The 21,326-nt window shown below is 43.8% G+C and overlaps 1 protein-coding gene across 2 annotated transcripts in view; it reads left to right on the forward strand.

Annotated features, from left to right (window-relative positions):
• The first annotated feature begins 3,826 nt into the window (after nucleotides 1–3,826).
• Nucleotides 3,827–21,326, forward strand: part of thoc5 (THO complex 5) — a 45,260-nt gene continuing 27,760 nt past the window's right edge. The window contains exons 1-8 of one of the 2 annotated variants that reach the window (XM_085961484.1): nucleotides 3,827–4,000; nucleotides 4,574–4,717; nucleotides 7,567–7,680; nucleotides 8,246–8,343; nucleotides 9,316–9,462; nucleotides 11,381–11,495; nucleotides 14,296–14,428; nucleotides 15,101–15,136. In XM_085961484.1, the coding sequence (XP_085817610.1) occupies nucleotides 3,899–4,000; nucleotides 4,574–4,717; nucleotides 7,567–7,680; nucleotides 8,246–8,343; nucleotides 9,316–9,462; nucleotides 11,381–11,495; nucleotides 14,296–14,428; nucleotides 15,101–15,136 (889 nt within the window). In that variant the 5' untranslated portion in view covers nucleotides 3,827–3,898. The remainder of the gene's footprint in view (nucleotides 4,001–4,573; nucleotides 4,718–7,566; nucleotides 7,681–8,245; nucleotides 8,344–9,315; nucleotides 9,463–11,380; nucleotides 11,496–14,295; nucleotides 14,429–15,100; nucleotides 15,137–21,326) is intronic. The other variant, XM_085961485.1, reaches the window with a different exon arrangement.

Consider the following 21,326-nt stretch of genomic DNA (forward strand, 5'->3'; position numbering starts at 1 on the left):
CCACATCGATTTAGAATCGGGTGGCTAACACGAAATGCGGATTACACAACCCCAGCCCGCCCCAGTATCAAATTCCAGCCCGATGAGCCTAATGGCGCTCACCGTTATTTATGCATAGATGGTACAGCAACTTCAAGCGAGAGGCAGATGCGCGGTAAACGCAAATATCCAAAAGTTGTTGTTCGTGTTGTACCGTTCCGCTGTTAGCTTCGCAAAAACAACATTTTGCCTCGTCTTTGACATGCATTGAATGTTGTGAAGTTGCTGTATTTGCACGGTAGATACGAACTGAGCCTGCTGCAGATAGTTAGGGCTAGTAATTATAAGTGTAAGTACCCTTTTATCGACATGATAAGTGTTAATGGCTGCCAATCAACCTCTCTGGCAATGAAAATTAACTATTATAAACATGGAGTCTCATTCCTTCAGTTTGTGAATTGTTTTAGGATATTTTTTAAAAAGTCACATTTTAATTTTTTTATTTTTTGTCCTTACTTTTTGTCTCTCTCTTTTTTCTCTCACTCAATCCAATCTTTCTCTCCTCTTTATTTCTCTTTCTGTACCTGATTTGGCATTGAATTCACCCCCTTTAATTCACCCTCCTTCAATTCACCCTCCTTCTGTTTATTTCCCAATCACTAAATCTCATTGATTAAGGAGATACCCCGTTAGTTACCCTGTTCACTCAGGTCCTGGGTGCCCTGTTTCCCTCATTGCGCCGTTATCAGCTTGCACTTTCAGCAATCTAGTGGGCTTAAAGCTTTGCAGCTGAAGGGTGCAGGGGCAAGTCTAACCAACAGCAGATGCCATTAGATGTCCTGCTACAGCTCCAGCCCATTATCTGGTCATTATAAAAACATAAGAACATAGGAAATAAGAGCAGGAGTAGGCCCCTTGAGCCTACTCTGCCATTCAATAAGATCATGGCTGACCATCGACCTCAACTCCCACTTTCCCGCCTGATCTCCATATCCCTTGATTCCCCTAGAGTCCAAAACTCTCTCTATCTCAGCCTTGAATATACTCAAAGACTCAGCATTCACAGCCCTCTGGGGGAGAGAATTTCAAAGATTCACAACCCTCCGAGTGAAGAAATTCCTCCTCATCTCAGTCTTAAATGGCCGACCCCTTATCCTGAGACTATGCCCCCTAGTTCTAGACACTCCAGCCAGGGGAAACAACCTCTCAGCATCTACCCTGTCAAACCCCCTCAGAATCTTGTATATTTCAATGTGATCACCTCTCATTCTTCTAAACTCCAGAGAGTATCGGCCCATTCTACACAATCTCTCATCATAGGACAGCTCTCTCATCCCAGGAATCAATCTAGTGAACCTTCATTGCACCACCTCCAAGGCAAGTATATCCTTCCTTAGATAAGGAGACCAAAACTGTGCACCGTACTCCAGGTGTGGTCTCACCAAGGCCCTGTACAATTGTAGCAAGACTTCCTTACTCTTATACTCCAACCCCCTTGCAATAAATTATCTCATTGCTGTTTGTGGGGCCTTACAATAGAGACTACACTTCAAATAATACTTAATTAGCTGGGGGCTGGCCTGAGGCTGTGAAAGGTTCCTTAAGGTAAGTCCTTCTTTCTTTCTTTCTTTCTTTAGTCTCAATTTATTAAAACCCCATTTCCAATAGTAGAAGAACAATCTTATCCACAATTCCCCAAAATATTTACTCCCGTTCATGGTTATTGAAATAGAAAATCAATTTATCGTCTTTTTATTAAAAAGCAGGTTGTTGGTTAAGCAATTAGGTTGCTCAATAGTTCAATATTAATGATCTAGACGAAGGAACTAGATGTAATATCTCCAAGTTTGCAGACGACACAAAGCTGGGTGGGCGTGTGTGCTGTGAGGAGGATGCCGAGAAACTCCAGTATGATTTGGACAGGTTGGGTGATTGGGCAGATGCATGGCAGATGCAGTATAATGTGGATAAATGCGAGGTTATCCACTTTGGTGGCAAAAACAGGAAGGCAGATTATTATCTGAACGGCAATAGATTGGGAGAAGGGGAAGTGCAACGAGACCTGGGTGTCCTTGTGCACCAGTCGCTGAAGGTAAGCATGCAGGTGCAGCAGGCGGTTAAGAAGGCAAATGGTATGTTGGCCTTCATAGCAAGAGGGTTCGAGTACAGGAGCAAGGATGTCTTGCTGCCGTTGTACTTGGTGAGACCACACCTTGAGTATTGTGTGCAGCTTTGGTCGCCTTATCTGAGGAAGGATGTTCTTGCCATGGAGGGAGTGCAGCGAAGATTCACCAGACTGATACCTGGGATTGCAGGAATGACATATGAGGAGAGACTGGGTCGATTAGGCTTATATTCACTAGAGTTTAGAAGAATGAGAGGGGATTTCATTGAAACTTATAAAATTCTAACAGGACTAGACAAACTAGATGCCGGAAGGATGTTCCCGATGGCCGGGGAGTCCAGAACCAGGGGTCACAGTCTAAGGATAAGGGGTAAGCCATTTAGGACTGAGATGAGGAGGAATTTCTTCACCCAGAGAGTAGGGAACCTGTGGAATTCTCTACCACAAAAGGCAGTTGAGGCCAATTCATTAAATATATTCAAGAAGGAGTTAGATATATTTCTTAAGGCTAAAGGGATCAAGGGATATGGGGAGAAGGCAGGGACAGGGTACTGAGTTTGGATGATCAGTCATGATCTCATTGAATGGCAGAGCAGGCTCGAGGGGCCGAATGGCCTACTCCTGCTCCTATCTTCTATGTTTCTATGTAGGTTCATGTTTTGTGTTGAATTCTGGTCAAGTCGAGTTTCCTCAAGCCTGCCTGTCATTCAAACTAGTTTGGAGGGAGTTCTCTGTCACTTCACACCTTAAGTCACTATATCACCTAAACAACATGTATCTCAGGTCGATCTCAGGGGAGGTAAAGCAATTAACATTTTCTGCTTCACCCTACTTCAACCACACGTTGTGCAAAATAATTACAAAAAGCATGGGCATTTGGAATCTGCGGTCCCTTTCTTTCCAGCTTCCCTGTGTGAGTAACGCTAAGGAACCTGGAAGGAAGACAAATTTGAAAAGTAAGAAAAAGTATGTCATCCTAAGGCGTTTAACTCATTTAGCATCTAAATTGCCTAACACAGCAGGAAGATGCCTATGCAGGTATTTTGTCTGCAAATAGCTTGTAGATGCTACATTCCACGTTTGGGCTGCTAATGGAAAAATGCCCCAATAAAAATTGAACGCAGTTAATTCCTCCAGTTATTTTCAACACTCTTCATCTTGCCCTGTAGCAGAGCTTTTGAACTTGTACCTAAAAACCATCGTGCTCCCATTGTGATCCAAAGACCACAACTATACAATTCCAATGATTCAGTGTCAAAACCATTACTGTGTCAAGACAAGAATGAAATGCTGTTGCTGAAACGGTTTATAATCACAAAAAAATATATGCTCTTTTTTTCAGTACGTAAAACTGCATTAAAATTCAATTGTTTCTTAAACTCAAGCGCCCCGATAGGCGGGAAGGAGCGCCCACCGCAGGTGGCGAGGAGCAAACTCCTCCCGCGGTAAGAGTGCCCCCTGCAGGTGGGGAAAAGCAAACTCCTCCTGCGGTAAGAGCGCCCCCTGCAGGTGGCGAGGCGCAAACTCCTCCCGCTGTAACAGCGCCCCTGTAGGTGGAGAAAAGCAAACTCCTCCCATTGCTGAGGTAACAGCGCCCCTCATAGACGGAAAGGAGCAAACTTCTCCTGTTGCTGCGGTAACAGCGCCCCCTGCAGGTGGGGTGGAGTAAATTCCTCCCGTCTCTGCGGTAACAGCGCCCCCTGCAGGTGGGGAGGTGTCGCTTACCTCCCCTTCCGCCGGAGCCAGAAACGTCTCCGGGTCATTGCTCGGACTGTTGGAGCCGAGGAAGCCGCAATGTCCACGGATTCGGCGAAGAAGAGGAAAACCAAAGTGATTCGGAGCGACGGCGGGGCGGTGGAGAAGGAGCCCCGGAAGGCTCGGGGTGATGGCGACCAGGTGGGGAGCTGAATCCGGGATGGTTGGCGGGAGAGGAGCGGAGGTGAGGCCTGGGCCGGCCTCAGAGTCTCCTGCTCACCAAACAAACCACCAGAACCTGCAGCTCCCAAAGCAGTAGCAGCATGTGCTAAAGTCTGATAGGATTGCAGGATATCAGAGAGGGGGAATAACTTGATTTATTGGAGTTTTGGCCGGAAATTGCTGCTGGGTTACTTAAAGAGGGAATCTCAGCATCTATTCCCCTTTAAAAGATGAGGTTAATGCGGAAAAATCCCCTCACCTAGTGTCTATTTTTTAATTTAAAAAATATAATTTCATTTTTAATTTCAGTCTGCAGTGCTGGTGACATCAGGTGGACTGGCTTCAAGCTGGTTCAATGATTAAGGAAGCTGAACCCAGTGTTGATGAGGATTGAGAAATTACTCCTGACCCAAGTTTAGCCCCTTCACATTTAGTCATTCCTGTTAGCCAATTGCTTACCCATTTAAATTACTTCCATGTTCATCTGCAGTTATCAATCGCCATTGATAGTTTTTAATTTGTACAGAACAGTAAAATGCACCTTTGCTTTAGGAGAGTAAATCTTACAGCGAAGAAGGTGAAGTGGAGACTCGAGACCCTGCTAAAGACTACACTCTGTACAAGAGAACGTGTGAGGATCTACAAAGACTGATGGCTGAGATTCATGAACTGAAGAGTAAAGGAGGAAAAGATGCTGTAAGTAGAACTACATCGAGATGGTTGAAGTTTTTTTTTAAATCACAAGAAATTTGAAGATCTGTTAAGATGTGTGCCTACTATCTGTAGCTGTACAGCCCTGGACCCTCAACTAGTGTAGTTGTGTTTGAGACCCGGTGTCGGTTCCATCAGGGGGAAATAAAATTGCCTGCGCAGTCCTTTTCCAGAACCCTCAAGCACTCCTTTCAACCAAGCAGTGCCATGGGTGCCTGGATTGTACCTGCTTCCCCAAGTGAAGAGCTGTGAAGGGAAGAGCAATGAACCTGACACCCAACCCCAGATTTTTTTTACAGAAACATGGCATGTCCCATTAGATGGAAAGTATGAGATGTTCTGAAAGCATTGAAAAGCTGAGAGGAGGAGGAGCATTATATGCTCAGAGGAGTTTAGAAATTTAGGAAAGTAAATTGATATTCCAGAGGAAGATATAAATTGAAATAATCTGGTTTGAGTTGGCAGGCAAAGGACAGAATTAACAGTAATGGTGTGCCACAGACCCCCTAAATAAGATAAGGATGATGACAACATATATAAGATACAGGGGTATGTTAAGACAATCTAATAAGGATAACTTTAATCAGCCCAGAATTTATTAATGAAAATGAGAATCAGCAAGCAAATCTGGTGCAAGCTTGCTTTTTGATCCAAAGTGTCAGACAGTACTAGAGTAACTCTCACCCACATCTGGATGCAGAAATAGTAGAAGCTCTGGAATCTAGGTACCACATTATTACATTTAAATTTACCTGGCAGTCAACAATAATAAAGATCAGGACAAAACACAAATATATTAAAAAGGCAAACTTCAGAGAAGTTAAGGATGAGGTAAAAGAAACGAATTGGGAAATATTGTTGAAAGATATCTAGGTTAATGGCAAATGGAACACTTCTAAAACTGTAACGCTGAGTATGCAAGAGGTGACACCTCCGACAGTGCAGTACTGTACTTCCTTAATACAGCAGTGAATGTGCTCGCCTAGAATACGTGCTCAGGTCAGTAGTGGGGCTTGAATCCATGACGTCTAACCCGGGTGAAAGTGGTCCCAACTGAACCGAGCTCGGGTTTCTTGCTATCTGTGGATGATGCTTTGCAATCTATACTTAGATTAATACTCATTTACTGTCCAGTTTCTTTCGTGCAACCAATATTATGCAGGACTCTGAAGCTGACATTGCACAGGTATTTGATAAGTTAGAGCGACTTGAGTCTAACAAATAATTTATATCCTTGGGGTGTACTGAAGGAGGCCGGGGAGAAAATTTGAGAGTCGTTGGGAGTGAATTGGCCTTGCCATGATGTACTTCAGTTGTAATAATGCCAGTAGCAGGGTCTTTAAGACATGGCAAAAAAAATAATGATCTTTCTGAGCAGTTAATTGAAAACTTCCACTTAAAACCTGTCTCTGATATGAGTAGCAGATTAAACAAAGGAAGAGTGTGTGTATACTGAACTCATGCTTATGTTTTAAGCATAGATCAACGTAAATTCAATTTCTGTGCATCATTTGTGTAAATGGGGTAATGCTCTCCAGGTACAATGAAAAAGTTAATGTACAGATATTGGCCCGTAATTTGCGGCCCCTATAGGTGCGTATGCACCCGTAAGGGCCGCGCAAGTTCTGGGTTTTCGCGCGCAAAGCACATGCGTGAAAACCCTGAACTTGCGATCCGTCAAGAATCTTCTTGACAAATCAAACGCGTCCCCGGGAAAAGGGCACCTGCAGGTGGAAAGTTGGGCTATTTGCCCAACTTCTGCCCAGCAAATGCCCGTGAAATTCTTACACCCTGCTTTTACCAGCGTAAGAGTTTTTTTTTTAATTCAACCATATTCAATATATTAAAAAACCTGTACAATAAGGTAAGTTTATTTTTAGCCCTTTTAAAACATTTAAATTTATTTTCAAAAAATTTAATTTTTGTTTAATATTTAATTAAATGGCATTTTAAATATGTATTTTTTTAAATTTATTTGATGTGTAGATGTATTTTTTGAGGTATTCCCATTCATGCTTATGGGGTTTCTGTACATACGGAATCGCCATAAGCATGAATGGGAAGACCCCTTCTTTCATTCGTTGGGCCAGCCCACGTGATCCCAGGGGCGCTTGCGAACCACATGCCCCCCCTGGGGTATGTGTGCCTCTACCCATGTCTCTATGCATAGAGGCCTAGGACCGCAAATCTCCGGACCACTAGGTACACGGGCATTTTATTTGCGGATTGGAGGCATTTCCCTGCGGGAAGCCTCCGACCGCAGATTCAGGGCTATTGTTTTACAAAGGCAGTTCAGCCACATCAGTGCTTTCTGCTTTTAAGACACATCAAGTGAAAGAAACTAAGACTATATAATAATAACAAATATATATAGCGCCTTTCACAACCTCAGGACCTTCCAAAGCGCTTTGCAGCCAATTAAGTACTTTTGAAATGTAGCCACTGTTGTAATGCAGGAGACATGCCAGCTAATATGCGCACAGCAAGGCCCTACAAACAGCAATGAGATAATAACCAGATCATCTGTTTTAGTGATGGTGGTTGGGGGATAAATATGGGCCAGGACTACGGGGAGAATTCCGCTGCTCTTCTTTGAATGCCATGGGATCTTTCACGTCCACGTGATTGCAGCCTAGATTACGTGCTCAAGTCTCTGGGGTGGTTCTTGAACCCACAACCTTCTGACTCAAAGGCAAGAGTGCTACCTATGAGCCAAGGCTGACACTGGTCTGTGTTGAGCAGCAAAAGCGTAGGTATAACATCTCCCCATTTCCATGTGCTAAGTACATGCTTTATGTTTGTGCGGCTTCTAATTCTCCTTTCCCTTCTTACAGTCAGCAGAGATTGATAACCGGCGGATCCAAAGCTGTATTCACTTCATGACTCTGAAGAAATTAAACCGGTTGGCTCATATCAGGTTAAAAAAGGGTCGGGATCAAACCCACGAGGTAAATACTATATGCATCAAATGTGGGGTGGCTTGTGATCCATTTTCACTTTTGGAGATTACCAGCTTGGAGATACAAAAATTTAAAAATGAACTCTTCTTCTCTCCCCCTCTCCACCTCCACCACCACCAACTCCAAAAGAAATAAAATAAAAATAGGATCCATCTCTTCAATTTTCTCAACCAGACTGATATTTTCCCTTTATTAATCTATTTAAATTTACTCAACCGCATTATTAACCTGGGAAATTTTGCTCATTGTTTTGTCGGGTTGGTGTGCAATTGTACAGAAATAATAATTATTTTTTTTCTCCTGTAATAATTAGTTCAAACTGGAATGTTAATCCAATAGATTTCCCTTTAACAAATCAACCGCCATTGTTACTGAACTCCAGTCTACTCTTACTGGCGTGTTTCTGTCTGGCGTGAGTTAGTTCTGGAATGCCAGTCCAACTTTGCATGTTGTTAATTGGGACTTGGTTTTCAGTTTTTTGAAGTAGTAGTGTAAATAAATTGATTTTATTTGTATGCTTTGGTTGCGAGAGACTCTGGCTGTTACTTTTCAGGCCAAACAGAAGGTGGATGCTCTTCATCTTCAACTTCAGAATCTTCTATATGAGGTGATGCATCTTCAAAAGGAAATCACAAAGTGCTTAGAGTTCAAGTAAGTTTCCCTTTTCAAAAGGCGAGGTTTTCTAATAAAGTTTCTTGTTCTCAGCTTCGGTTTTATTGCTGCCACATGATCTGTTTTAGTAATGCTTGTCAAATCTAGGCAACACATTTAAAAGTAGGTAAGTAAGTACAATAAGACAGAAAGCAAGAACAGTCGCTAGACTTAGTGAATTGGTAATAATACTCTTCAATGTTGTGGTAATCCATTTCTTATTTCATCCGTTCATCGTCTCGAAATTCTCCACCAGTACTTCATTGTGTAGTGTAAAATGCTCCTTAAGTTTGGAAGAACAGAATGTATGTTTGTACAACTTGGTATTGTGCATTAGCATTCACTCAAAAAAGCATGTCGCTAAGCTTTTTAAAATTCATTCTCAGCGTCACTGGCAAGGCCGGCATTTGTTGCCCATCCCTAGTTGCCCTCGAGAAGGTGGTGGTGAGCCTCCTTCTTGAACCGCTGCAGTCCGTGTGATGAAGGTACTCCCACGATGCTGTTCGGTAGGGAGTTCCAGGATTTTGGCCCAGCGACGATGAAGGAACATCGATATATGTCCAAGTCAGGATGGTGTGTGACTTGGAGGTGATCGTGTTCCCATGCGCCTGCTGCCCTTGTCCTTCTAGGTGGTGACAGTCACGGGTTTCGTAGGTGCTGCAGAAGACGCCTTGGCAATTTGCTGTAGTGCATCCTGTAGATAGTATGCACTGCAGCCACGGTACGCCGATGTTGAAGGGTATGGATATATAGTCATCTGAAGGTGTAGATAAGATGCACAAGCCCCTTTACCTTCATCCTTGTATTTCATTTTAGATGGGCCCCTAAACTGAAATACTGGACTGAACTCGGCTCTTCATATGTCTGAATTCACTCCAACTCTGCTTAACTTTAGTAAAAATGCAGATCTACCACCTTGATATAATGTCTAATGGATGCTTCTAATTTCTCCCATTTTGTGTTGTCTTTTAGATCTAAGCATGAAGAGATTGACTTGGTGAATGTGGAGGAGTTCTATAAAGATGCCCCATTAGACATTAGTAAGCCTACTTTCACCTTGAATGATCCTCATCAGCAGACTCTGTCCCGTTTGGACTGGGAACTTGAACAGCGTAAGAGGTAGGGAGCAGTTATAGAATCAAAGAATCATACAGCACAGAAGGAGGTCATTTGGCCCATCGTGCCTGTGCCGGCTCTTTCAAAGAGCTAGCCAATTAGTCCCACTCCCCTGCTCTTTCCCTATAGCACAGCATTTTTTTTTTGCTTTTTCAAGTATTTATCCAATTCCCTTTTGAAAGTTATTATTGAATCTGCTTCCACCGCCCTTTCAGGCAGTGCATTCCAGATCACAACAACTCGCTGCGTAAAAATGTTTTTCCTCATGTCGCCTCTGGTTCTTTTGCCAGTTACCTTTAATCTGTGTCCTCTGATTACTGACCCTTCTACCACTAGAAACAGTTTCTCCTCCTTTACTCTTATCAAAACCCTTCATGACTTTGAACACCTCTACCAAATCTCCTTTTAACCTTCTCCGCTCTAAGGAGAGCAACCCCAGTTTCTCTAGTCTCTCCACATAACTGAAGTCCCGCATCCCTGGGACCATTCTAGTAACTCTCCTCTGCACCCTCTTCAAGGCCTTGACATCCTTCCTAAAGTGTGCTCCCCAGAATTGGCCACAATACTCCAGCTGGGGCCTAATCAGTGTTTTATAAAGGTTTAGCATAACTTCCTTGCTTTTTTACTCTATACCTCTTTACAAAGCCACGGGTCCAGTATGTCTTTTTAATAGACTTATCAATTTGTCCTGCCAGCTTCAATGACTTGTGTACTTACACCCCAGGTCTCTTTGTTCCTGCAGCCCCTTTAAAAGTGTACCATTTAGTTTATACTGCCTCTCCTCATTCTTCCTACCAAAATGAATCACTTTACACTTCTCTGCATTAAATTTCATCTGCCATGTGTCTGCCCATTTAACCAGTCTGTTACTATCCTCCTCACTGTTTACTGCATTTCCAAGTTTCGTCTGAGTCAACTGAAATTATGTACATCAGATCATTAATATATGTCTGAAAGTGCAGTGGTCGCAGCACTGACTCCTGGAGGACACCACTGCACACTTCACTCCAGTGTGGGAAACAACCATTCACCACGACTCTCTGCTTTCTGTCCCTTAGCCAATTTTGTATCCATGGAGCCACTGCTCCTTTAATCCCAAGAGCTTCCATTTTACTAACGAGTCTATTGCGTGGTACTTTATCAACTGCCTTTTGAAAGTCCATCAACCGCACTACCCTCATCCACCCTCTCCGTTACTTCATCAGAGAACTCAGTCAAGTTAGTTAAACACAATTGGCCTTTAACAAATCCATGCTGCATTTATTAACCCATACTTTTCCAAGTGCCAATTAATTTTGCCCCGGATTAATGTCTCTAAAAGTGTCCCCACCACCGATGTTAGGCTGATTGGCCTATAATTGTTGAGTTTATCCCTCTCCCCTTATTTGAACAGGGGTGTAACATATTTGCAATCCTCCAGTCCTCTGGCACCACTCCCATAACTAAGGAGGATTTAAAGATTGTGGCCAAGGCCTCTGCAGTTTCCACCCTTATTTCCCTCAGCAACCTAGGATGCATCCCATCCGGGCAAGGTGACTTTTCTACTTTGAACGTTGTGAACCTTTTAAGTACCTCTTTATCTATTTTTATCCTACCTTTACTGTGACATTGGCAGCATCCTCTTCTTTAGTGAAAACAGATGCAAAATACTCATTTAGTATCTCAGCCATGCCCTCTGCCTCCATACGGAGATCTTTTTGGTCCCTAATCGACCCCACCCTGCCTTTGACTACCCTTTTACTATTTATATGTTTATAAAAGACTTTTGCCTTCCCTTTTATGTTAGCCGCTAATCTCTTTGCCCCTGTTATTTCCTTTTTCACTTTTCCTCTGTACTTATGTTGTAATGTTTTCTGCCTCGGTGCACTAAAAATTTTCGCATACCTAATTGAGTTTGAAACTCGTTCATTTTTATTTGTAGGTTGGCCGAAAAATATAAAGAATCTCTAGCAAACAAAGAGAAAATAATGAAAGACATTGAAATTAAAAAGGAATATTTAAGCAGCCTTCAGCCAAGGCTCAACACTATTATGCAGGTATGTGGAAAAATGCAGTTCAGCTTTATAAGAAAGTCTTAATTTTTTTTTGACTGTACAGTAATGGTTAAAAAGCACATTTTCTGGATCCTGATGTAGACATGGTCCACTCCATGTACCATCTTTACTCCTAATGAGACAAAATGTTGCATTCAGTTTATTTAAACCTGTTTAAACTACCTGTAATAATAATGGGGAAAGATCACTTGCTACAACTCATGGCATCTCCAGTGTTATTGATCTGATCTTCGCAAGCACCATCCAGCCTGAAAATCAAATACCCGAATGGTATCTTGTAATGGTAGTTTGTAATTTTTGGAGTGTAAAACATTTGGGAGGAATTTTTGTGCTCATTGAAGTCGAGGGTGATAGGTAGAGAATCATTGTTCCTTATGTTATCCAGTGTCTGCATCGAACAGTCCGAGATCAGATGCAACATGGGAAGATACGCCTCTATTCCCAACAATGTACCTTAACCACAACCACAGAAAAGCAACCCCCAACTACACCTTTCCAGTTCCCACGCCAAGTTTCCTAATTTGAGTGAGATTGCATATCACATGTCAAATTGTGGACAGTTTTGTGCTGTGGACATATACCCTCTTAAGACCTGAGGTAAGACTATGCAAAGTTATTTCACATATCACCTTTACACCTACCAGAGGAGACTTTCATCCCATCAGTCTAGGCTGGATTCAAGCTGGGGTCCCAGATAGACAGGACAATGTGCTAACAAACTGTGTCAACCGGTCCCTCTGAAATATCAGCCCAAGATTTAATTATATCGCAGACTCCAGACAGAATAAATGTTAAATCCAATGTTGGTGACTGGAGTCATCTACTTAAAGGATCCTTGTCAAATTGAAATATGTTTACCAAAAACCTGCAGTTACATATTCAGAATAAAGTAGAACCTTGCTTATGCTAAAGTTTGTGGAGCTAATTTCTTAGTTGGCATTAACACAAATCTGCCCAGATAATTGTATCTCTGTCTCTGAGTCTGTCTCTCGCCTCATCCAAGAAAGAAACTACTTTTCCCCCCTCTCTTTCCTCCCCACCTCCCATTAGTGTTCCATCCTGTGCCCTGGCCAAACATGACTAAACTCCCCATTGAATGAAGCAAGCTTTGGGAAATTCTGGTTGAAAATATCTTCTAGATTCTTCGGCCACTCTCTTGTCATTTATTTGACTATTAATAGTGTTAGAATATCCAAAAATATATATCACTATTTCTTTGATCATTTATATTTTTTGAATATTAATGCAAGAAGATATGTTCTACACCTTCTGTGCTGAAGCTTGCATTGAGCACATGTATACTATAATAGAACCGACCTTCGAGCAGAAGGCTGTCATCCATTTTATTCACATAATGTAGCAACTATCCCAGTTACTCTTGTAGCCCATTGCATACATTTTTATATAGTATTAGAATTTTGTCCTACAATGACCCCTCTCTCCTGAAGGTAGTAACTCATGCAGGGGTATGGTTCTGCTGAGGTGTGCAGCAACCCTTTTAGTACTTCATTCAAGTGACCATTGCTCATGTGTAAGTCTAGACAGTAAATAGCAAGCTATTTTAAGAATTGCTAGAGAAAATGAAAATCAGAAAGGAATAATTGAGCAGCCTTTGTCCAAGACCCAATAACTGTGCACAGTTTTGGTCTCCTTATCTGAGAAAGGACATACTTGCCTTAAGAGGCAGTGCAGGTTCACTAGATTGATCCCTGCGATGAGAGGGTTATCCTATGAGGAGAGATTGAGTAGATTGGGCCTACACTCTCTGGAGATTAGAAGAATGAGAGGTGATCTCATTGAAACATATAAGATTCTGAGGGGGATTGACAGGGTAGATGCCGAGAGGTTGTTTCCCCTGGCTGGAGAGTCTAGAACTGGGGGGCATAGTCTCAGGATAAGGGGTCGGCCATTTAAGACAGATGAGGAGGAATTTCTTCACTCAGAGGGTTGTGAATCTTTGGAATTCTCTGCCCCAGAAGGCTGTGGATGCTGAGTCTTTGAGTATATTCAAGGCTGAGATCGATAGATTTTGGACTCTAAGGGAATCAAGGGATACGGAGATTGGGCGGGAAAGTGGAGTTGGGGTCGATGATCAGCCATGATCGTATTGAATAGCGGAGCAGGCTCGAAGAGCCGTATGGCCTACTCCTGCTCCTAATTCTTATGTTCTTGTATAATATCAAATATCATGCAGGCATGTGACAAAGAAAATGCTAACCAGTTTTATAGGAATATAGAATTACACAGAATCTACAGCGCAGAAACAGGCCATTCGGCCCAACTGGCCTATGCCAGTGTTTATACTCCACATGAACCTCATCTCGATTTAAATACCTCTTCCCAATTCTATATCCCACTATTCCCTTCTCCCTCATATATGCATATACAATTGAATAGAATCTACAGTATTTTTTAAAGGGTGGGGGGAAGCTTCTGATCTCTCCAACTGGTGTCCACAGATGTTTCTTTTCCTCCTTCTGAGTCTGGGCGCTGAGGCTAACTAGTGCTGCAACAGAAATTGGCACAGATCACTGATCACAAAAGGGGCCATCCTGTTCCATGTGGATCAGTACATTACTACACAGTGCATTTGCACCACTGAATCATTGGGGGTGTGCATAATTAGAATATATGTTTTCTTCGGAGTGAGTTTAAATCGAGGTCAGTTTGAAATGATGGTGTGACTAACGCTATGAATAAACAACGTGCCTTTTGGTTTTATCCTGTAGAGCACCTGAGATTTGAAAGTCAGTTGACTGCATTTATTTTACTGCTCCATTAGGCATCTCTACCAGTCCAGGAGTATCTTTCAATGCCCTTTGACCAAGCTCATAAACAGTATGAAATTGCTAGACACCTGCCTCCTCCATTGTATGTGCTGTACGTGCAGGCAAATTCTTATGGGCAAGCTTGTGGTAAGCCAAATGCATAACGACTGAGTGCCTTGGCATGCATAGAAGTTCACATTAGCCATGCATTTGTTTTTGGTTCCGTCATTGTTGCTAGAATCTGTTAAAATTATTACATACAAAATTTTAAATTTTCCTTTCTGGTCTTAATGCATTAGCAAATGTATATATTAAAAAAGTACTAATTTTTTCTTTGATTTTTTTTTTGTGAAACTTTTTGCAGTATTAATCGTCAGTGGTTCTTCATAATATTTTTCTCCAGTGTTGATATTTTCTATCCTTTTATTTCTGTGCAGCACTTTTGTTGCCTGATTTCTAAAAAACTGTTTCAAATAAGAAATAGTTTGGCAAATGTGGCATAATTTTTTGTGGCTGCCTACCGCACCTCTTAGATATTTTAAATAGTGTTTAGACTGTGGGGTGGCATTAGTGAAGCAGAAAAGTGACGCACATTCTAACTACTGTAGTAGCTTTGATCGTTTTACTGTTGGTTTCCTAATCTGCCAATTGACAAGTAGTTACTTCTGTTTAGTTTTTAATTTAGCACATGCGATAAATTACTGAAGTAATTTCAGCTTTGTTGCTGATCTGTTTTCTTTTACTGACACCGTGTCTCTCTTTCGCAATCCTTTTTTTTTTGTAACCCTCTTCTGGCTGTGGTGGTGGATGCCCCATTAGCCCAGATGAACAAGGCCTCCCAGCCCCATGGGCAGGGTGAGTATTGGGACTTGAATATTGTTTGTTAAGTTTTGAATTTTTTTGCATTTAGAACTGTGCTACTTGTATATTATAACTCCTAACAGACAGTATTATCACCTATAAAGCAGCGATAGGTTAAATCCAGATTACGATTTTTGAGGAAAACAACTTACAGACGAGGACTTGGTCATTTATGGCCAATTCTTGCTAACGGTGTATTAAAGTAGATCTTTGTTTTCAAATTTTGAAAATATTCTGCAAAGGAAGAGAATCTCTTCAGTGATCAGCCTTAATTACTAGAAAATTTGATTAAGAATAGCAGGTATTCATCCTGTGGAATTAATGCAATTTGTATTTATCTTCCATTCGTTCAAAGTTTGTGACTTATAGAAACATAGAAGATAGGAGCAGGAGTAGGCCATTTGGCCCCTCGAGCCTGTTCCGCCATTTAATGAGATCATGGCTGATCATCCAAATTCAGTACCCTGTCCCTGCTTTCTCCCCATATCCCTTGATCCCTTTAGCCTTAAGAAATATATCCAACTCCTTCTTGAATATATTTAACTAGCTGAAGTGCCCGGCAGTGCCGAGGGTCTTTTGAGGGCATGTTGTTGTTGGAAGAGAGAGAGAGCGACTGGGGGGAAGAGAGCGAGCGAGAGACTGGGGGGAAGAGAGCGAGCGAGAGACTGGGGGGAAGAGAGCGAGCGAGAGACTGGGGGGAAGAGAGCGAGCGAGAGACTGGGGGAAGAGATCGAGCGAGAGACTGGGGGGAAGAGAGCGAGCGAGAGACTGGGGGGAAGAGAGCGAGCGAGAGACTGGGGGGGAAGAGAGCGAGCGAGAGACTGGGGGGAAGAGAGCGAGCGAGAGACTGGGGGGAAGAGAGCGAGCGAGAGACTGGGGGGAAGAGAGCGAGCGAGAGACTGGGGGGAAGAGAGCGAGCGAGAGACTGGGGGGAAGAGAGCGAGCGAGAGACTGGGGGGAAGAGAGCGAGCGAGAGACTGGGGGGAAGAGAGCGAGCGAGAGACTGGGGGGAAGAGAGCGAGCGAGAGACTGGGGGGAAGAGAGCGAGCGAGAGACTGGGGGGAAGAGAGCGAGCGAGAGACTGGGGGGAAGAGAGCGAGCGAGAGACTGGGGGGAAGAGAGCGAGCGAGAGACTGGGGGGAAGAGAGCGAGCGAGAGACTGGGGGGAAGAGAGCGAGCGAGAGACTGGGGGGAAGAGAGCGAGCGAGAGACTGGGGGGAAGAGAGCGAGCGAGAGACTGGGGGGAAGAGAGCGAGCGAGAGACTGGGGGGAAGAGAGCGAGCGAGAGACTGGGGGGAAGAGAGCGAGCGAGAGACTGGGGGGAAGAGAGCGAGCGAGAGACTGGGGGGAAGAGAGCGAGCGAGAGACTGGGGGGAAGAGAGCGAGCGAGAGACTGGGGGGAAGAGAGCGAGCGAGAGACTGGGGGGAAGAGAGCGAGCGAGAGACTGGGGGGAAGAGAGCGAGCGAGAGAGGAAAGGAGGAGGGGAGGGGGGAGGAAAGGGGGAGGGGGAGGTGAGGGGGAGGGGAGGGGGAGAAAAGGGGGAGGAGGGGAGGGAGGAAAGGGGGGGAGGAAAGGAGGAGGGGAGGGAGGAAAGGGGAGGGGGGGGGAGGAAAGGGGGGAGGAGGAAAGGGGGAGGGGAGGGGGAAGAAGGGGGAGGGGGAGAAGAGGGGGAGGGGGAGAAGAGGGGGAGGGGGAAGAGGGGAGAAGAAAGGGGAGGGGGAAGAGGGGAGAAGAAAGGGGAGGGGGAGGGGGAAGAGGGGAGAAGAAGGGGGGAGGGGGGGAAGAAGGGGAGGGAGGGGGGAAGAAGGGGAGGGGGGGAGGGGTGGGGGAATGGGGAGGGGTGGAAGAATGGGGGGGGGGGGAGGGGGTGCGCCCTGCCCCCCGCCCCTCCCCGATCGCCCGAGGCCCGATCTCCCGAGGCCCGATCTCCGGACTCCCGCGCCCCGATCTCCCGAATCCCGAGCCCCGCCCGAGCCGGCTTCAAGAGCAGAGAGACGCCGCCACGCAACCTACTGCGTGAGGCCCGGCCGGACTCAAGTCGCGCACGCTGACTCTGGCCCCACCTGCCTTTACTAAGATGGCGGTGGTGGCGACGCTCGGCTGAGGCCCGCCCCTTCCAGCCTTCACAAAGATGGCGGCGATCGCGAGCCGCTTGTTCAGCGCGACAGGAGGTGCCTAGCTCGGGCGTGGCTGGGCAACAGAGGCCCAGGCTTACAGGCCTGGAAAAACGGTGAAAGGTAGGAAATTTCTAGATGTTAGAGAAAAGATTTACAAATTAATTAACTTTTTTTTAAAACAATTTGTGTTTTAAAAGCAACTTTTTTTTTGCTGGAAATGTAGATTTGAAAAGAAACACGCAGAAAGTGGGAAAAAGAAATGAACAGTTTGGAATCAAGATGGCAGCCACTCACCTCGGTTCAGAATGATAAGGCCCACCCACACACGCACCGATTGGTCAACCGTCAGGTCACTGAACTGTAGGATTGGTCAATCATCACGTCACTCAACTGTAGGATGGCCCGCCCGCACACAATGAACCCGCCCCCACTCGATGCAAATGAGCGGAATTTTGAACGTTTTTTGGATACCGTTGGCACAATTTTTGTCCGACCGTCGGCACAATTTTTGTCCGAGCAAAAAGTAAATACGCCTACAAGAGTCCCCTAATGATGAGCTTTCTTTTGATATAACATATGTGTAGGTACGCTCTATAACTTTTGATTGTATAGCCGGACAGAGAGAGAGACAGACAGAGAGACATATCCTTTTTTATATATAGATGAATTGGCCTCAACTGCCTTCTGTGGTAGAGAATTCCACAGGTTCACCACTCTCTGGGTGAAGAAATTCCTCCTCATCTCTGTCCTAAATGGCTTACCCCTTATCCTTAGACTGTGACCCCTGGTTCTGGACTCTGGACTTGTAAAATATGTTAATTTTTTCCTACATATGCTTCTCATAAGTCTATCTTAGAACAATATCATTGGTTATGCAATGCTAGTGTAATATGCCAATGTAGATATATTTCAGTCGGAAAAAAGCAGCAACTACTCACTTAGACTGATCATTTCTCTGTGCACATATCGATGTATATATGCAGTTCTAATACTTGTATTTTAACCGAGACTGTCTGCTTGTATTTTAAGTTTATTCCTAGTTATCATCAGAGTAAAAGTGCTTAAGTACCTCACCCAAGCAAAATTTGATCTGACTCGATGATTGCATTAACTTTTTTTAAATGTACTGATTCTGTTTTTCTGCTAATATCCTAATGCATTCATTCTTGCAGTGGTAGAATGAACAACTAGAAAGTACTTTTACTAAGATGTGAATTGGATATACTTTTGTATAACGAAGCACAATTGAGTTTTGCAATGTTCATTTTTCTGGAACAGTTGATCTAGATTTCAAGCAAAATCAAAATAAGTTTCAAATGTATATACAGTCTCAATGGAAAAAATACACAAAATCCTAAATCAATACCTATGAAATTATCATATTGAAAATATGAGCCAGCTGCCTCATTCCTGGAAATAGAAGATATCAACCCCTTCTATACATGACTTGGATGAAGGGACCGAGTGTAATTTAGCCAAATTTGCTGCCGGTACAAAGATAGGTGGGAAAGCAAGTTGTGAAGAGAACACAAAGAGTCTGTAATGGGATATAGACAGGCTAAGTGAGTGGGCAAACATTTGGCAGATGGAGTATAATGTGGGAAAGTGTGAGGTTATCCACTTTGGTAAGAAAAATAAAAAAGCAAATTATTATTTAAATGGAGAGAGATTACAAAATGCTGCAGTACAGAGGGACCTGGGGGTCCTTGTGCATGAAACACAAAAAGTTAGCATGCAGGTACAGCAAGTAATCAGGAAGGCAAATGGAATGTTGGCCTTTATTGCAAGGGGAATGGAGTATAAAAGTAGGGAAGTCCTGCTACAACCGTACAGGGTATTGGTGAGACCACACCTGGAGTACTGCGTACAGTTTTGGTCTCCTTATTTAAGGAAGGATATACTTGCATTGGAGGCAGTTCAGACAAGGTTCACGGGGTTGATTCCTGAGATGAAGGGGTTGACTTATGAAGAAAGGTTGAGCAGGTTGGGCCTATACTCATTGGAGTTTAGAAGAATGAGCGGTGATCTTATTGAAACATAAGATACTGAGGGGGCTCGACAAGGTAGATGCAGAGAAGATGTTTCCCCTCATGGGGGAATCTAGAACTAGGGGGCATAGTTTCAGAATAAGGGGTCGCCCATTTAAAACTGAGAGGAGGAGGAATTACTTCTGAGTGTTGTAAATCTGTGGAATTCTCTGCCCCAGAGAGCTGTGGAGGCTGGGTCATTGAATATATTTAAGGTGGAGATAGACAGATTTTGGAACAATAAGGGAGTGATGGGTTATGGGGAGCGGGCAGGGAAATGGAACTGAGCCCAAGATCTCATTAAATGGCGGAGCAGGCTCGAGGGGCCAAATGGCCTATTCCTACTCCTATTTCTTATGTTCTTATTCAGTTTGTGTTTGTTGGCTTGGGACACCCAATATGCAGGAGTCTGAGATCATTAAGCATCATGCAAAAAATATTTAAAGCACTTTCATTTCACACAGTCAAAGCTGCAGATTTAGTTGTGTTCAGTTTTGATTTGGGCAGGCCTTTATTTTATAGCATCATTTTTTTGAATATGGGTAGACGATCGCAGACAGCACCATTCCTGACTTTAGTGCCGTTCCTGTTATGCTGAACTCGGATACAAGGTGGTGATGTGTTTTTTTCTTCCTGATGACTGGCCTCCTCGTCATCGTTTATTGCTGCACCTGATAACCTGGCCATTATCAGCAACTCATCATTTGAAAAAACTTGGTGTTGTGTTGTAATTTTAATAAAATTTATAGTGGGCACTAACATATAATTTCATAGATTTGCAACACTACTGCACAACAAGCAAATTTGTGAATTTTACTTATTTTTCTTCCTCTTCCTCCTCTCACTGCCCTGCATTGCGCTATCCCTATCCCAAACGGATAAAATTCTGATTGAAACGTATAAAATTCTGACAGGGCTAGACAGACTGGATGCAGGGAGGATGTTTCCTCTGCCTGGGGGGTCTAGAACGAGGGGCCACAGTTTCAGGATACAGGGTAGGACTGAGGTGAGGAGAAATTTCTTCACTCAGAGGGTGGTGAACCTGTGGAATTCTCTACCACAGAAGGCTGTGGAGGCCAAACTACTGAATATATTTAAGAAGATACAGGAAACTTTTTTTTATCCAGCACCAACGGGACCGGCGTGGTGCCAGTTTATCAAAAAGTCCGGATTACAGAGAGTTATAGTTAAAAGGTACGAGAGCTCCGTACACAGCAACAATCCAGGCTTCCCTGTTGCTTAGCAACAGGTGCAAGAAGCCTGGCCACAGACCAAGCGTCCCTGTTGCTTAGCAACAAGTGCAGGAACCCCCGATTACACAGCCAAGAATCAAGAAACGGCCACTAATATGAAGAGTAACTTAACTGAAACTACACCTGAATTTTGCCGGTTAACCGAGATTTCCGGTTGTTTGGGTGCCGGTAAATCGAGAGTTTCCTGTAGATAGATTTCTAGACACAAAAGGCATCAAGAGGTATGGGGAGAGAGCGGGAATATGGTATTGAGATAGAGGATCAGCCATGATCATATTGAATGGTGGAGCAGGCTCGAAGGGCTGAATGGCCTACTCCTATTTTTCTAGGTTTCTATCAGTTACCTTTTAATACAAATGAGCATAGCATGTTCAGAATATGGGTTTTGGAAAAAGTGCCACAGAAGTGGAAATTAGAAGAAAACATTCGTTTTTTGCAGTGTCTAAAGCCGCGATTTTATTAATGGAGGTGGGTTGAGAGCAGGACAGCTGGTTTCCAGCTTCCAGTCCCGCCCCCAGCTGCATCTGCTCCACAGACATGATTTTGCCTTGATTGACCTTGTTAAGCCCGCCAATTAACAGGAAGCAGGTCTGATGACGTCATTTGATGACGCGTCAACTGCCAATTTCCTTAAAGGGACCACACGCAATTTTATTTTGACAGTTGATCTCTGTGTTTGACAGCATTGAGGTGCTGAAAACATTGACATTCACTGCACAAAGGTGAACTCTTGCACCCAGGATCTCCAATGGCTCACTCCATAGGCTGGAATAGATGGCAGCTGCA

Source organism: Somniosus microcephalus, chromosome 19, assembly GCF_052327205.1.
Source record: "Somniosus microcephalus isolate GS21.2 chromosome 19, FLI_Smic_1.0, whole genome shotgun sequence".
In the NCBI taxonomy this organism is placed as follows: Eukaryota; Metazoa; Chordata; class Chondrichthyes; order Squaliformes; family Somniosidae; genus Somniosus; species Somniosus microcephalus.